Here is a 17,835-nt window from a genome sequence, read left to right as displayed (position 1 = left end):
TGGTTTAAGCCTTGTCGCTTTGGGAGACAGCCTATTTCCCTTGCACACTGATAAAAAGACTATTTTTTTAAAAACATGAAAAAACTCTTTTTAGATGAAAGAAGCAGCGTTCCGACTCTGCATGTGAAGGAATGGAAAGAAAGGAACTGGTGTCCGCCTGCCTGGGGGGTGCTTATATGTTGCCCGCTCGTTACTTCCAGAGTGGAACGGAGTAATGCAGACCTTCACAATGCCGCCTTACCAGCACACAGGCGTACAGCTTTGAGTTTCAGAATCCAGTCTGACGCCTTGAGGAACCTGCAGTTGGAAGTATGCAGTGAATACAGACTAAAACAAGCTTTGGTGAAACAAAGGACATTGTTTATGACAGAGAATTGAAGCCAAATTTACTAATGGCTTTTGTGCTTTCAAAGACCGAGATTTGCAAAATCACAGGTTTGTAGCCGCATAATCGAAAGCTGCAATTTATGAAAGGCAAACGGTGAATTGTAAATCGGTTAACGACTCACCATATATAATTTGCAACATATTACAAATCATTTGGAAAAGGGAATGTGGAATGGGTGCAACTAATGATTCAGAAATAAATATAAGAATGGTTTGTGACAGCAATTCTGGTTACAAACCACTGACAGGATTCTGACGCCCGGGAGGGTGGAAAGTGAAAGCTATGGCTGTGGGGCGGCCTCCACCGGGTGAATGCGGGCATGGAAGGAGGCGACAGAGATCCTAGATATCCCTGGATACTGGCCACCCCCCCCCCCCCCCCCCCTCCAATGTCCTTCATACAGTAGGACAAGTTTTTCCCCTAATTGCAACCCCATCAAGTTTAAAAGCCTGATTGTTTTGTGTTTTTAAATGGCAGTTTGGGGATTTGGCTGCTATGCTCTCCTTCTGTCCTCCACCTTCTGGCCTCTCTCCCACCTTCTGCTCCGTGTACTGTCTTCCTCCTCTTGAGCGCCACATGCTGTCTCCTCCCACCCCCTGCTCCCATCTCCCGCCCTGTGCCCTATTTTCCACCCCTTGCCCCCTCTGTCCTGTCTCCCACCCTGTGCCCTCTTTTGCACCCCTTGCGCCCTCTGTCCTGCCTCCCACCCCCTGCCACCACTGTCTTGTCCCCCACCCTGTGGCCCTCTGTCCACTCTCCCACCATGACTGACCTCTCCTTGTTCTTGCAGGTAAGAAGAACTCCATTCTAATGCACAAAGTCCAGCATGACCTCAGCTCTGGAGTCTTCAACAACCAGGAGAACGAGATCATCCAGGAGATTGTCCGCTATGACCGGGAGATGGTCCAGCACGCTGAGCTCCACCAGCAGCAGGCTGGCATCTACACCCCAGCGCAGCCCCCGGCGCCCTCCGCCATCGCCACGCTCCAGCAAGCGGTCGCCATGAGCTTCTGCCCACAGATGGCCAGTCCCCTGGTGGGGCCCATGGGCTTGGGGTCTCCACGGATGGTGAGACGGTTGCAGTATGCCCAGGGGGTGCCCAGCCCCTTCTCAGTCTCTCCGGTCCTGTTCCAGCAGCCCCTCCAGCAGCAGTCTCTCCAGCATCTGCAGCAGCTGCACCAGCAGCAGCTGCGCTCCCAAGCCCTCCAACAGCAGTCCATGCCAGCCTCCAACAGCACCTTTGCCTCAGCTGTGTCCAGCCCTCCTTCCCAAAGCCCTCTGGCCAACCGGACATTTGCCTATGCCCCCAGAGGCCAGTCGGGCTCTCAGCTGTCTCTGACACAGCAGAGGCTCTCAGGCTCTCCGCAGAGGCTTGCGGTGCACAAGAGCACACAAGCCTTGCACACCAGCAGCCTCAGCCAGGAGTCCCGGCCCCTATCTGCCTCCCAGCCCTCCCTGCCACATGGAGTATCCCAGACTCCCACCCACAGTCCACCACAGTCCACCAGAGACTCAACGAGCTCCATTGCTGGCCCATCCTCTGCCGCACCCGTGTCGGGCCCCCAAGCTGGCTTCAGGGGCCCAGTCCCAGCCCGGGTGGCACTCTCCCATCAGATGTCGACTGGCTCAGTCTATGCAGGAGTGCCCACCCCAGTTGGGGTGCCGCAGGACTCTGGGGGAGACCGGAAAGATTCCATTGTTAGCATCCCTGACACGGACCCTGTGAAATCCAGGCTATCTTCCAATTTGTGACCCTGGAGTCTTCAGCTGCCCCCCAGGTGAGGCTCTGTGGTGTCACTGAAATGGGGAGGGAGTGTAAAGCCAAGAGTGCCATGCAACATGGGGAGGACAGAAAGAGGGCAGTTAGTCCCCCTTTCAAAGAACACGTCCCTCCTACTGTACGAGAAGGTGTCGTCTTGGCAAAGCCATCCATCCCCACCACGTAGAAGGGTTTTATCGGTGAGCAGAGAAAGGTAAGACATTGTTGTGACTGCTCAGGAGAGGCCCATGCAGACTGCTTCTGCACTTACTTGGGACCGTCAGTCACAGGATTAGAGTGCTGCCCCTGAAGACAGAGGGCGGAGGGCCACCTGGAAGACACATTTGGAACAGGTTGCACTGTGTTCCAGGAGCTAGCGGCGTCCCTTCCAATGGAGGGGCTTACATCCTCTTCCCCATGCCCACTCAACCCTGAACAGAAAGTAGTATCTGCCCAACAGAGGCCTTGTGGCTATGCAAGGGAGTCGGAGATTTCTAAAATCTATGAGTGTTTGGGGCAGGATGTGTGCTAGACCATAAGAAAAGAGACATTGGCCTTTGTGTGTTGAGTGGGTGAAGCCCCAACGGGTATATTTACAACCCTGCTAAGTGCTTTGTATCTACAAAATAAGAAGCGGTGAAAATTGTAATGTCACCTTTTTCTGTGCTTCCTGGAGATGTACATCATGCAGTGCTTGAGCCCTTTGACCTGGATGCCCTTGGCAGAAGGGCAATGGGAGGCCATTCCCTGGCGGCTATAGTGGCCATGAGGGGAGCTCGCCAAGGAGGCTTCCAAGCGCCTCCGACCATCTTATCCAGTGGCCACTGCGGCTGTGTTATCACTCAAATGTCCATAGCATGAAACATCACGCACACACTGCATCAAGGTGAGGCCCTCTGTATAATCCAGAAGGGAAGAAGAGAGAGGTGGTCCGAAGCCCAAGTAGGTGCACCAGGCCAAGTGGGAACAACCATCCAGACACGTGAAGTTCAGCACCACAGACACCAGTTTTTTTGAATTTCTGATCTCTTCCAGTGAGTGCAGCAGGTAGAGGCGATTATTGGAGTAACATATCTTTAAGGTTACTTCTGACACCTCAATAATATAAAGGGTTGGTGTCCTATAATCCATTAAAAGCAAGAAATTCCACCAGGCAATATGGAAGAGATCTGACCGGGCTTGGGTAGGAGTCGTCTGACAGTGCCTGGGTGGGAGATGACGGACATTGGTCACTGAGGCGGTATTGCAGAGCTCGACATAACTCCCTATGTAAGTTATTAAAGCCACAAGGCACTACTGACATCACTGGACTAGGGGGCTGAATCTGCCATTACTCGATTACAAGTTGTTCAGAACTCACTTGCCCACTACAGTCTGCTAATTGTCCTCCGAACCCACGGATCACTCTTACAGCGCATAGGGCATCTTCTATGCCTATTGACCTCCCCTCTAGGCCATGCTCAGTAACCACAGACCACCTCAAACACCACTGGCCACCTCTAGGTCTACTAACCACCGCTGAGTCCACAGACCCTTCGCTGTCCACACACTCCTGCTCCCTGCAGAAGAAGGTGACGACCGGCTTCTTATGAGGTAGATCCGACGCCTAGGATGCTGGGGCTAGCCGAGCAGGAGTTGAAGGTTCTATTGGGAACTGGGTCGCTCACGGGGGATGAGGGCAAAGGCGAGGGGGGCAATGGATTCCCGGGGCACAGACACTCTGACTCACGCTGAGCCTCTCTGCAGCCACTGCCAGTTGAACTGGCAGCTCTCAACGTATTAACCAATCATCGAAGACCAAAGTTGTGTTTCATGCCTGCTTCTGCTGCCATCTTATGGTACATGCCAAACGACCGGCGCGCGTCATAGAAGCCATATAGTCAAATGATTGTTACGGAGCAACGCTAATGCTGTATATTACATAGAATATATTTATACATAGGATGTATGTAGGTCAGTGCAGACCCTCCAGAAGGCCGTCACACGGACCCTCTACTTAAGAAGTAGAGTCCAAAATGGAGAGGAGAGGTGAACGCCTGTGGTCAGGCCGGGGCTGCAGGCTGTGCAGCGTGCTGGCAGTGACCCCTGCTCGTCTGAAGAGCTCCCCGCACTTGTCAGCTGTCACTCTTCAGCATCAGATTGCTGTCTCTCTGCGGAGCATTGAGTAGGTTTCTGGTTGAAAACTGAACCTAATCCTAGAGGAATGTTGATGAGTGGATGGGTGTGTGTGCATCTGTGTAGGCATGTGTTTTTTTTTTTTTACAGAGTTGCACAAATGCAAGTGTTTACTAAAGAGTTGGAAAACTGCAAACAATGGTACACAGCAGACATGTAATACCAAAGGTGCAGGCTGCAGTAAACCTAAGCCAACATGGAGGAAGCTGGAATCAGAAACAGACATGTCCAGGTTGAAAGCAAGCCTGGAAAACAGGTAAGAGGAAGAAAGGGCCAAAACAAAGCAAACTCAGCTATATTGTAATCCACAAACACATTAAAGTTCAGACAAACAGGGAACTAAAAAAGGAGCAAAACAGCAAACGTAAAGGACAATGAATGAACCACATCAACAACGAATGCACAACACTGAAAGTGGCCAGACACCTTCCCAAGGCAAGTGAACTGTTTATAAAGCAGTGCTCAAATGCATGATCTAAAGCCCCACCCCTTGACCTTCCCAGGCTAGTAGCCCTGATACCAAAATGTCTTCCGCAGTCTTCTCGGGATTCAGTGTTGGCCTGGGAGAAATTGAAATTACACTGGACTTAATTCACAATGAAATGAAGGACAGCCATGATATACCAGGGATGTAAACAATAGATCCAATGGACACCATGTGCTACCATCCCTGGTAGATATGGAAAACCTCCCATCAGTAAACCAAGGAAGCCTCCATTAAATGCAAATATAGATACAGGCATGGCGACCACGATGGGATTCTTGAAATGCAATACTATGCAATGGACAACACATGCGATGTGTCAAGGAAGGCCCCGATCTATGCAATGGAAACCATTAAGAATACTTGAGAGGTCAAAGATACCTTTGTGCATGCAATAGAAGATTTGAACATTATAACCTTTGTAGGATATAAATACCTACGTTCAATACGAGTTGTGTGTGGCGTGGCATGCTTATGGCGCTTCAGATGTGTCTTGAAGCCAGGTGATGTCTGCCATGATGCATCAGAGCACTCTCCACTCAGTGCAATGGAAAGCATGTGTGGTAGTCCAAGGATGTTCAGTGAAGCCTTTGCCCTAAGTAGGGGCAGAAATGAAGAATCAAGAAACATCCCTTAAATACATTACGAGTGCAACTGTGGTGCACATGAGGAGGCAGAGAAATCTAAATGTATCTACCCAAGAGATGGATGAGATTCCAATTCCTTCATGCTATATATATATTTTAACATGCAGTGTGGTTACTGTACCCCTGTATAGTTTACACAGGACCACAGCTCTGAACTTACAATACACAACAAGAATCCCATCACAGAGGAATGAAGGTGGGCGAAGGATCAGGAAGCAGCCGATATCAGACTATGTAAGGAACAAATTAAACACATCTGACCTGATACACTACAGCAGGGATGGGAGAATGTAAACCGGGCCTTTGAGAAGCAGCGAGATCAAGGGTCAGATTAAAAAACTGCCCAGCACACAGAGTAGAACGGCAGTGGTACTACATACTAAACAACTCTTCCAAACACCTACAGGTGTAAATCGCCACCTCTCCTGCCTTTTCTACGGGGGGGGGGAGGAGGGGGTCTTCACACATGTACTTTTACTACTTAGCAGGAAATGTGGACGGGATCAGAGCGAATGGTGGTGAAGTTGGGACTATTTACTGCAAAATGAGAGGTGTTAAGGAAGACTAAGGAGGGGTTTATGGACAGACAGGCTACTATAAATATCCACCCACAAAGAGTACGCCCATTGCTGTTCCCAAACTAACTTCTAAAGTTACTACAGCCGTAAGGGAGTCAAAACATTCTTAAATGTACTCTAGCTCAGCCTTTGAGCAAGTCTAATAGCACACATGGCCACTTACAGGTACCGACACCTGATGTAGAAAATAACATGGACTTAAAATACAACCCCATATGAAATAATGTTAAACTAATTTATTTCATCTTTTAAAAAATTTATCTAAGTTTAACGTAGTGTTAAAACAATTATGCATAAATAAAAATACATATTTTAATGTAATCTTTTTAATTTAAAATATATAATAGATTTAAGAGCCTGAGATCATTAAGAGCACTGAAAAGAACATATAATACATTGACTTAAGAGCCCGAGATTATTAGAGAACTCAAAAGAAAACAAAATACATAGATTTAAGAGCCCGAGATTATTAGAGAACTCAAAAGAAAACATAATACACAGTTTAAAGAGCCTGAGATTATAGAGCACTCAACATAATACATAGATTTCAGAGCTTGAGACCATTAGAACACTAAAAATAATTTAAAATGCATTGACTTAATAGCCTGAGATAGTTAGAGCACTCAAAAGAAAACAAAATACAGTTTAAAGAGCCCAAGATTATTAGAGCACTCAAAAGAAAACATACTACAAAGACATAACAGCCTGAGATTATCAGAGCACTCAAAAGTAAACATAATACATAGATTTCAGAGCTTGAGATCATTAGAGCACTCAAAGGAAAACATAATACCAAGACTTAAGAGCCCAAGATTATTAGAGCACTCAAAAGAAAACATAATACCAAGACGTAAGAGCCCAAGATCATTAGAGCACTCAAAGGAAAACATAATACCAAGACTTAAGAGCCTAAGATTATTAGAGCACTCAAAAGAAAATATAACACCAAGATTTAAGAGCCCAAGATTATTAGAGCACTCAAGAGAAAACAATACCAAGAGCTGAAACACCAGAGGATATAGAATATGACTGCTGACAGATACCACAAAGAAATGGAGAAGGAAGATTGGTGTTTGTGGAAACTTCTTATCAAACACAGGTTTACCTATCTCTCAGTATTGACGCTGGTAGTTTATGAAGCCAAGGGTGCTTACCGTAGACCTGTTAATCCTACAACTGAGGAGAACAGTAAATCAGTGCCTCAGAGATCCTATATACATAGGGGCTGCCTCACCACTGCTCGCAAACCGACTCTATATCCTGCAGTTACTGCAGAGCCCTCTCCTTGTGAGTCGAGTACAAACACTTCAAGCACCAGGTGTAAAGATGCCCATTAACATATCTTGCATAAGTATGGCTAACACAGACGCCTTACTATAGGAAATAGCAAACATTCACAGGTGATGCACAAGGCCCACACCATTGCACAGAACATGACTATGGAACATTAACCATGAGCTTTCCAATGAGAAGCAGGAACCAAACAAGTCCATGTCCTTCCTAACCAGAAGCAGACCTTACCAGTAGCAACCTACATCCCAAATGCCAATAAGCACCACCCATTACATAGGGGTACTAGGACAAGGTATAGTAAATACTGGGGAAGTGACCCCCCACACCCCTCTGCACCCCCATAGAAGACATGGGTCACGTATCGACTGCTCCTGATGAACGCATCCTCGACATTTTTGTATTGATGCATAGCAATAAACCCGGAGGGGTGCTCAGCACAGCATTTCATGGAATGAATATCCAAATATATAAAAGTCCAAGAAATATACAAAGATTAAGTGACCACCCTACCAAGAAAGAAGCACTATCTGCACCGGAACTGCAGGCGAAGTACCATTTCTGTAGAGGAACGCAGCCTACTCCATGCAGTTGATCACACCAAGGAAGAATCGGATACTAAAGCCGACTCTAGAACAAGGATGGTTCAAGGGATCAGTCAAGACACCAGCTCTTTGCATGACAACACTGCAAGATCGTACACCTATACTAATAATGGCATAAATATAGCTATTTCTTTCACTCTAAAATGAGAATAAGGGGATAGCCATTGCCCAGATTGGTTGGAGGAAATAAAGGACAAAAATAATTCTTTAACTGAAGAGCTCCTTCCATAAAAACTAAAGGGCACCACCGGTTTCTTAGGAAACATTTCTGCCCAAGACAACTCAACGCATGCATTTGTTAAACATTACTATATTGACTCTAACAAGCAGGGTGCTCCTGGAACAAGCATTACAAAAAAAATTATTTCACACGCCTCCCACCTCAAAACCATCACTTACATAAATAGTAGCTGCTCCTCTGGGCTTAGCGAATGAATGCATAACAGATTAGTACTGAGAAAGAAACAGTTACTTTTCTGCAATAATAGTTCTGCGCCTTGAATAGCCATAGATACATATGACCTGCTCTGCAAGCCATTCAGCCGCAGCAAAGAAAAAAATAATTTACACATTCATACACACAACAGTCTCTTTCACTTATTCACTGGCTCACACTCTCTCTAAGCGCAAAAACACAAACCATAGTGGACATCACCAATGAAAAGTTTTGAGACAACCAAGATAAGCTGCAAAAGTATTGCAAACAAAAGTCCTAATCATAGACCCTCCACCGCTACCCACAATGCTGCAGTCCTACTGATATAAACGTCCTGTGTTAGTGGGGTCAACCATTAGACCCCAAGTACCACAGCTCTGTCATGACTCAACTAGATATCTCTAGCACCGACACCAGTCCTCGTGCAGAAGGAAAGAGGCTAGTTAAGTTATATGATAGCTGTAGACTTCATCTCAGTCTCACCATCTTTGCAGATGTTGGTTATGAAGCAGAAACCAGTTTTTGCTACAGGGGAATATTTTAGTGGGATGCACAAGTCAGAGGAGGGCAATGGAAATCAGAAGCTTGATGATCCACTGTTCAGACTTCAACTCAGCCAAACGCCCGATTCCACAAGCCCTATGCTTCAATTTATAGGTTAGCTGACAAAAGTGGATACAAGATGGACAAGTTGCTTACTTTCGGTAACACTCATTCTGGTGGATACCTTATCCAACTGCAGATGCCTCACCTTGTGAATATTCCTCAGGCATCAGACTGGACTCAGAGCAGTCCTCATGCAGGGAAGCGATTGGATCATGTGGCTTTTAGCTCTGGAAGTGACAAATGGAGTCTTATATAAGTACCACCCATGCACGCCGACATTATGGTAAAGAGTAGATCCCACAGAACAAGGAGGTGGAAGGGTGGAGAGTAACCTGCGATGCGACTCAGTATTCACTAGAAAGATTGTTACCAAAGGTGAGTAACTTGTTCGTCTGATGAATACTTCTAACTGCAGATTCCTCAACTTGTGAATAGATACCAAAGCAGTACCTCCCAGGAAGTGGGTCTGTAGAATGACCCAGACCAAAACGTTCTGCAGGCCGAACAGGTAAAATGGCTACCCTGATGGATCGGACTGTCAAGGCAATAGTGCAAGGAAGACCAACTTGAGGCTTATGCGGATACTTGGGGCCCAAAGGCGCTGTAGAGGGACCTGGAAGTGAGCCAAAAATGCACAGCATGCCCTTTCTAAAAGCCTCGACTCGGTGTAACGTCTGACTGACCGGGAAATTCAGGGTGCATCACCAGACTCTTTTTTTTTTTTTTTTTTTGTTTTTAAAAGTTTTTATTGAACAATAATTCGATTACAAGCACGGGCCTACAACCACCAGGGCCGGCCGCTAAGTACAGAATGAAATATACATTTATCAAAGCTGCAGTCGGTCCCCGGGGGTCGGCCCCGTAGTGAGTCCGGATAGTTCTAGAGGCACAGGAGACTTAGATCAAACAAACACAGAAAACTAAAAGAAAAACAAAAGGCGAGGCATAAAGACAAACGGCGCAGGTCAGGCTTCCTCCGGGGAACTCCAGGTCAGACCATTAAGCAGCACACGAAAGGAAGGAGTACCGGGAGGCTGGGGACGGGGGGGGGGGGGGGCCAAGGGAACTGAACGTCCATATGTAGTCATTCCAAAAGGTGCCCGGAACCGTCAAGGGTCAGGGGGACATGGCGATATCGGTGTCCACCAGGGGGGGCGTACAGATACCCCCGCGATAAGCATTCCATTGCCCCCAGATTCTGCCCCATGCCCCCGGCTTACCACGGGCAACATACACAGTCTTCTCCCTGAACATACACCAGTCCATATTCTCCTTCCATACTGACACGGTGGGCGGCCGCTGGGCACCCCAAAGCTGCGCTATATCTCTCTTGGCAATCATGTTCCCCAGGGCCGCCCACCGAGTCTGAGCCGCGCTATAATCATTGGGCTCCCACACATTCAGGACACAGCGACGCACCTCCGGCAGCAGCACAACCCCAGTGACCTGTCCCATAACCGTATGTACCCGGCGCCAGTAGTCCGCCACCTCGCGGCACTCCCACAGGATATGGAGAAAGGTGGCACTGAGCCCACAACCCCGCTTACAGAGCCCATCGTCGGAATATCCCATCGAGACCAAGCGAGGACCCGTCACATACACCCGGTGAAGAATCTTAAGCTGTACCAACCGGAGACGGGCTGGAATGGCGACCTCTTTGGGGGACGACAGTGCAGACTGCCAGTCCTCGTCGTCCAATTCCACCCCATCCCCCGTCCAAGCCTCCCGAAGGCGCACCAAGAGGTCAGCCCGATGATTAATCAGTTTCTTATAAATTAAAGAAATAGTGCTGTCCGGGACATGTCCGTCAAGTATGCGGTCCTCGAGGGGCGAGGAAACCGGGATCGTGGTCCCCTCTCCAAAGACCGAGAGCAGGGCGTGTCGAACCTGGGCATAGCGGAAGAACTCCCTGTCCGTAAGCTCATATTCGGCCTGAAGAGCCGCGAAAGTCTTAACCGCGCCCTTATGCCACAGGTCTCCCACTTTGCTGATACCAATCGTGTCCCACTGGTCAAACCCCTTCGTAGTCCAGAGGCTCCCCAGGCGATCGGAGGCAAACAAAGGAGTAGCACATGTCAGTCGCTCACCCCAGCCCGTGGCCGCAGTGGCGGCCCTCCAGGTCCGCACAGCGATCTTAGTAGGACCCGTAAGGGTCCGGCCAGCCGAGCGGGAGTACAGCGCCCTGTTATAGTCCCCGCCGGGAAGCAGGAACTTGTCCATCTCATACGCCGGGTTCAGGCCAGGCGCATACGTGGCATGGTTGATGGCCGAAAGCTGCGCGGCCCAATAATACCTGCGAATGTCGGGAAGCGCGATGCCCCCGTCATACCAGGGGAGAGTAAGCTTAGCAAGAGCAATACGCGCCCGCCCGTCCCACACCAGTCTCCTCTGCAGGCTCTCTACCTCCCGAAAGTAGGCCACTGGGATGACGTCGAAGGAATTCTGGAGTGCATAGAGGAACCTGGGAAGGGACATCATTTTGAACAGCGCGGCCCGACCCAGCGGGGACAGGGGCAGCCTGCACCACCGGGCCGTATCCTCTCGCAATCGCCGAAGCGGACGCAGGAGATTCAGCTCATAGCGAGCCACCGGGTCCAGCGAAACGTATATCCCCAGGTACTTAAAGCCGCTCAGTGATACCTGGATCGGAAGCCGAGGCGGTAGGAGTGGAGGACCACCGGAGATCGGATAGACACAGGATTTAGACCAATTGATCGTGAGACCCGAATTACTCCCAAAGGAAGTCAGAACGTCAAAGAGGACGTTGAGCGACTGCCGCGGTGAGGTGAGATATAGGAGAATATCGTCCGCATACAGCGAAACCCGATCTTCAAAGCCCGGGGCCCACCGGATCCCTCGAAGCGAGGGCTCCCAGCGGAGCCAAGCCGCGAGTGGCTCCAGGGCGAGAGCGAAGAGCAAAGGGGACAACGGGCATCCCTGCCTCGTGCCCCTGCCGAGGGCAAAGGGCCGAGAGACCCGCCCGTTCACCACCACCTGAGCCATGGGTCCCGTATACAGGAGCTTCACCCAGCCAATAAATCCTTCCCCAAAGCCAAATTTAGCCAAGACAGCCCAGAGGAATGGCCACTCGATGGTGTCAAAAGCCATCGTGGCATCCAAAGAAACCAGCACGGCCGGTTCGGAGAGGAGCTCCGCCCTGGCAAGGGCGCCATGAAGACGCCGCAAGTTAAGAGCGGTGTTACGATGCGGGATGAATCCGCATTGGTCCGGATGAATCAGATCGCACACTACGCTCAACAGACGATTAGCAAGGACTTTCGCCAGGATCTTAGGCTCCGCATTTAGCAGTGAAATAGGCCGGTAAGAAGTACAGCGATCTCGCGGCTTGTCCTCCTTGGGGATAACGACTATCGTGGCCAAACGCTGATCGGCCGGGAGGGAACCCGCCGCCAGAGACTCACGGAACATGCGACTGAGGAAGGGCGCAAGCTTGTCAGGGCGCAATTTATATAGCTCAATGGGCAGACCGTTGGGACCCATAGCCTTGCCCGAGCGAAGGGAGCGGATCGCGGTCGCTATTTCATCCACCGACAAGGGGGCGTCCAGCCGCTCACGGTCCTCAACGGACAGGCAGGGCACGGCGATATCCCTCAGTAGAAGGCGAGAGTCGTCCTCATCCCTGTCAGTCACTGGGGAGTACACAGCCCGGAGGTGGTCGGCAAAACATTCCACAATCTCGTCAGGCTCCGTCACACACACACCATCCGCAGCACGCAACTCCGGGACCACACGATTCACTCTCTCCTTCCTGTCCAGCCACGCGATCAACTTTCCCGCCTTGTCCCCGGCATCGTACAGTCGACCCTGCTGCTCCCTATACATAGTTTTGGCCGCGTCAGTGACCAGGGACCTATATTCACACTGTTTCAGGCTGAGGGCATGGAGCCCGTCCGGAGTAACATTCGCCTCCAAGGCCGACTCCAGCCCCAAGATGTCAGTCTCCAGCCTCACCACTGCCTCACTCTTGACCCTCTTAGCCACCACTATCTGGGAAAGGGCGTGTCCGCGGATCACGGTTTTAAAGGCTTCCCACAGGGACATTGCAGAAGACACCGACCCCTCGTTATCCAGGAAGTATTGGTCCATAGCCTTAACCAGGCTGTCACGAGTCGTAGGGTCTCGCAGGTACCATGGGTTAATGGGAGCGATCCGCCCTGCAGACCGCGGCCCGGTGTCAAAAACAAGCCACAGCGGAGAATGGTCGGAGATACCCCGCGCCAGGTGCCTAACCTCTCGAATCCGACCAGTCTGCGCCGCGGGCATAAGGAAGTAGTCTAACCTAGAGAGACTCCCATGCGCCCCCGAGTGAAAGGTGAATTGACATTGGGTCGGATGCATTAATCTCCAACTATCCACCAGGCCGAAGGTCTCCAGCATCCCACCCAGCCATGCCTGGGCAGCGGGGAGGGTCCTTGGTGGGTGACGATCCAGTTCACCCGAAACCACAGAATTAAAGTCCCCGCCCATGAGCAGGAGGCTGTCCGGAAGGTCAAGCAGCATTCGACCCAAGTCGGTGAAGGTGGAGTTCTGGAGGCCCGGGGGGACGTAAACTGAAACCAGGGCAAGGGGCTGCCCCTCCCACCTCCCAATCAAACACACATAGCGCCCTCTGTCATCCGAGACTATCTTAGTGATCTCCACCGGAAGTGAGGTTCGCAGCAGAATGCCCACCCCCCTGGAACCAGTTGTGAAACCAGAATGGGCCACGAGGCGGTATCCTCCCCTGTTCATTGCATGACAAACATTGCCCACCAGATGCGTCTCCTGGAGAAACACCACATCAGGAGTCAAACGACGCAAATATTGCAGTACTACACCCCGCTTGATACGGTCCCCCAACCCATTGACGTTCCATGACATAAGCCTCAACCCGTCCCCCCCCATCCCCCCAATAGATCAAGGGTCCCCCAGCCTGCAGCACAGTTCCCAAATGAGGACAAAAATCAGTACCTCGCCCTGTAAACAAAAAACACACAGCAAAACAAACCCTCCTCCCCCCCAACCCCACCCCAGGACCAACTCCCCCCACCCTGCACCCCTGCGGGCCAAAAAACCCCCCCAACTTGCAGTGTGCCTGTCGCCCCACTAACCCCATTCTACGAAAAGAACCCAGAGGAGGTCAGGGACCCGTCCCCGCCCGCCCCCCTCACTGGTCCTGGTAAAACACAATATGCAAATGAAATAAGACCCGACTGTACAGTGCAAAAAAAGGGCAAAATCAAGGACCAAAAGTCATTCTAAAGGGGACCCATCACCTGCGGTGCCCGCAGAGGGTCCGGGACGGCCACCTCCGTCCGGCAGAGAGTCCAGCCAGTCACTTGCAGCCACAGGAGAGTCAAAAAAGGCTGTCCGATCCCCATGTTCCACTCGGAGTTTTGCAGGGTAGAGCATCGAATACTTTAGGCCCAGCTCACGGAGACGACGCTTCACCCCTTGGAATCCCATCCGTTGTTTCTGGACCAGTTGCGTGAAGTCCGGGTAAAAATTGATGGTCGAGTTCTCATGACGAACCGGGCCGTGGGTCCGTGAGGCCTGCAGAATAGCGTCGCGGTCCCTGTAGTAGAACAGTTTGGCCACGATAGGCCTCGGGGGGGCCCCCGGCCGTGGCCGACCGCCCGGAACTCGATGGGCCCGCTCCACGGCAAAGAACTTACTTAGGCCAGCCGAGGACAACTGTTTCAGGATAAGTTCCTCGACCACGAGGTCAACCGGGCGGCCGTCAGAGGACTCCGGTACACCTATGACGCGGATGTTATTGCGTCGGGCCCGTCCCTCGAAGTCCTCAAGCCGCCGGGCCATATGGTCATTAACCACCCTGATGTCTCCAAGCGCGGCCCGCAGATCCGACACATCCGCACCGAGGGTGGAGGTCCGTGCGTCGAGAGCCTGGACCTTCTCGTTAGTTTTGGAGAGGTCGGCCCGGATCAGGGTGACATCGATCGCGACAGTGTCAATCTTACGGGCCAGGGCCTCATATTGCGTCGCGATGGTTTCCCTGATGCCATCAATGGCGCCCATAATGTCCTGCAAGGATAGTTCCGTCGTGGCGGTCGCGCCTCCTTCCGCAGTATCCGAGGGGAGGCCAGCAGCGCCAGAGGGCCCCCTGCCCTGGGTGTAGCGGTCCATGTTATTGCTCTGGACTGCCCCGCCGCGGAGGGAAGCCTTGGTCTTGCGGCCCTCGGGACCCCCTTTGCCCCCCATGTGAACACGGTCACCCGAGGGGACCTCCAATCAAGAGGTGTAAGGCACCAGCAAGAAGACCACAAAATGTCGGTATAGGGGGTCCGAGGCGATAGGCGCTCTAGTGGCAGCTGAAAGAAAACCTCATGCAGAGGCCCAGGAAGCACCTCTCCACCCCGAGCGCACCTCCCTGCCGGTCTCCTGAAGTGCAAAACCGAAACCGAAAGTGGTGGATCGGCAGCTGGCACCGCGCTGAAGCCGCTGTTGTTCAATTGCAGCCCGGTCCCTCGGGTCACCTTCACCCCGGTCACCTCCGTCGGGTGGGTCCCAAAAGTTCCGACGAAGACAACTCAGGATTCCCAGGTCCGATTTGAGTTTTGAAAAGAGATATACGCTCAGCTGGTCTTTATCTCCCAGATTCCATAAGCCACGTCAGGATATTCTCAGGATAAATTCCGAGGAGCAGAGAGGGTCCGGGGAGCCCTGTGCTCACGCGGCCATCTTGGATGCGCGCTAGGCTCCTCCCTCCCATCACCAGACTCTTAATAGGATCCTCAAGAATTTGGTACTGCTTGTTGAAACTCTTACGCCTTCTCTGAAGATCGAGACGGGCTGCAAATGAGATGAATCTTGGTTGGATTTCTGAGTTTCTTTTTGACTCACCAAAAGACTTTGACGAACATCTGTAGCAAGACTGGGACCTTTCTTTCGACTTTGTCAAACAAAGCTCTGTGTCTCAAAATACCGCACTGTGACCTGTCAATCTCATATGACCTAAAGGTTCATCCGGGTGCAGTTGTCACAGGCGCTGGAGTTGTGTTCCGACGCCAAGCACCAGAGGCATTCCAGGTGGGGATCTGTCCCAGACCTTTGTTTGCAACAGTCCCATCAAATATTAAATGCAGTCATTTTAGGAGGGGACATTTCCCTTGCACACTGGTAAAATTTTGAGAAAAAATTAGAACAATCTCATTGTAGATGAAAGCAGTAGAGCCCTGGATCGACATCTGAAAGCATGGGAAGAAAGGAAATGACTTCAGCGCTCACTCGAGGTACTTATATGTGGCTCCGTTCATCACATATGGAGCGGAATGTCATGGACACTGAGCCACACTATGCCACTTACCGGCACACAGGAATGTGGTTTTTGAGTTTTACGGATGCAGTGTAACACCTAGTGAGGAATCTGCCAGCCCTGAGCCTTTACGGGAGGGCTCCCGCCTGCCCTTTCTGAAGGAACTGCTGTCTCTTGGGGGATTGGTGTCTCCATGGGGAATATGTTTGTCCTGTGGAAAGTACTGTATATTACAGGGAACCAGTGTGTTTAGGGGAAAGCAATGAGGTTTAGTGGGACAAATGTATGTTTAGAGAATTGCTCTCTTTTAAGAGACCGTGTTTTGGGGTAAATGGGTCTGATTAACTGGGGTGTCTTGAGGGAATGTGTCTTGAGACAATAATCATTGCTTAAAAGAAATGTGGTGTTGAGAGAATGTGTATGTCTTCTGAGAATTAGTGTATCCTAGGGCAATCCGCATGTATTGGTATCGGTGAACCTTGCATGAATCAGCGGGTCATGGGAGGATTAGGGCATTTTGGGCACTATCATAAAAGCCCAAAAAGCTTTGCCTACTTTTGGACTCTGCAGGCTGCAACCATTGCCATCAGCCGCATCTTTGAGGCAAGGGACTGCGCCCCAGTGTCAGCCAAAGGCGTCTCACCTCTCCTCGGTCCAGGACTCCGGCGCCTTCCCTTAGGGTGCTGCAATGTGCAATAGTTTGAAATACAGACACCTTTCTGAGCTTTGTACTCATTCTGAGTGTGCTCCCCTCACTGCAATAATGTACGCAGCTTTACCAACTCAAATAGTCCTCGCCGCCCACGGCCTCCGAAGTAAGGAATGGGCAAAAGGTGTTTGGTTTTACTCTGAAAAACAGCACTTTATATTTTGTGGATATTTTTGCTGCTTTGTTTAGATTTACCTGTTGCTGTGGGTTTCAGTGGAAAGCTTTTTTCAATAAACCATGAAACCAGTCAAGCCTAAAACAAACTCATCCTCTCTCTCCAAATGCCTCTGCAAAATATGAAACCTTCTTGGCTCAGCGGAAGAAGCAACCACACAGCAGCTCCCGGAAAACACAGAGTTAAAAGAACACCAGAAAATCAACCCAAGTACAAAAGAAAAGAACTAAAAGTAAAGCTTATATATGTTTTATGATTTTTTAAATTCAGGACGTCTCTCCTGTGATATCACCAAAGCTAACTATCCAACTCTTGGGAATACGAACTAAGAGTTAAAAAACACAAAACAAGGAAAAACACTTTGGGCATGGTCACCTTAGGAACCAAACCTACTCAAATGTCACTGGCTTCCTTTTCCCTGATGACAGCGATGGTAGGTTGAAAGCCTCAACATAAAGAGCCCTGCTTCAGAATACACCAAATGGACAGTTTTTCTGTTTCTGTGTAATGCATTGGGAAAGGGGTCTTTTTATGTGTTACTCTTTTATTTATGTCTTGGCTTTGGAGACGGTACTGTTGGATGGTGTTTTTTTTCCACAAGAAACAAAGTGAGGGGGCTTTTACGGTGCACCATAGAGTAATTTATTTTTTCTTCTGGGGCGAAGGCTGCAGCTGTGCATCTGTTTTGGGTTCTTTTTCAAGGAAAA

General features: G+C 50.3%; 1 protein-coding gene and 1 long non-coding RNA gene across 2 annotated transcripts in view; one reads left to right on the top strand and one right to left on the bottom strand.

Moving 5' to 3' along the window:
• Nucleotides 1-5,252, top strand: part of HCN2 (hyperpolarization activated cyclic nucleotide gated potassium and sodium channel 2) — a 265,315-nt gene extending 260,063 nt beyond the window's left edge. The window contains exon 8 of the mRNA XM_085638283.1: nucleotides 1,179-5,252. Coding sequence (XP_085494409.1) covers nucleotides 1,179-2,140 — 962 coding nt within the window. The 3' untranslated portion in view covers nucleotides 2,141-5,252. The remainder of the gene's footprint in view (nucleotides 1-1,178) is intronic.
• LOC146772183 (uncharacterized) overlaps nucleotides 1-5,378 on the bottom strand; it is a 30,641-nt gene extending 25,263 nt beyond the window's left edge. Inside the window, exon 1 of the long non-coding RNA XR_014972158.1 lies at nucleotides 5,247-5,378. This is a non-coding gene — a long non-coding RNA (uncharacterized LOC146772183). The remainder of the gene's footprint in view (nucleotides 1-5,246) is intronic.
• Nucleotides 5,379-17,835: the final 12,457 nt, after the last annotated feature.

The sequence above is a fragment of the Triturus cristatus genome, chromosome 12, assembly GCF_964204655.1.
Source record: "Triturus cristatus chromosome 12, aTriCri1.1, whole genome shotgun sequence".
Taxonomy (NCBI): Eukaryota; Metazoa; Chordata; class Amphibia; order Caudata; family Salamandridae; genus Triturus; species Triturus cristatus.
Note: the sequence above shows the minus strand (reverse complement) of the source record. Positions and strands in the feature narration are given on the sequence as shown.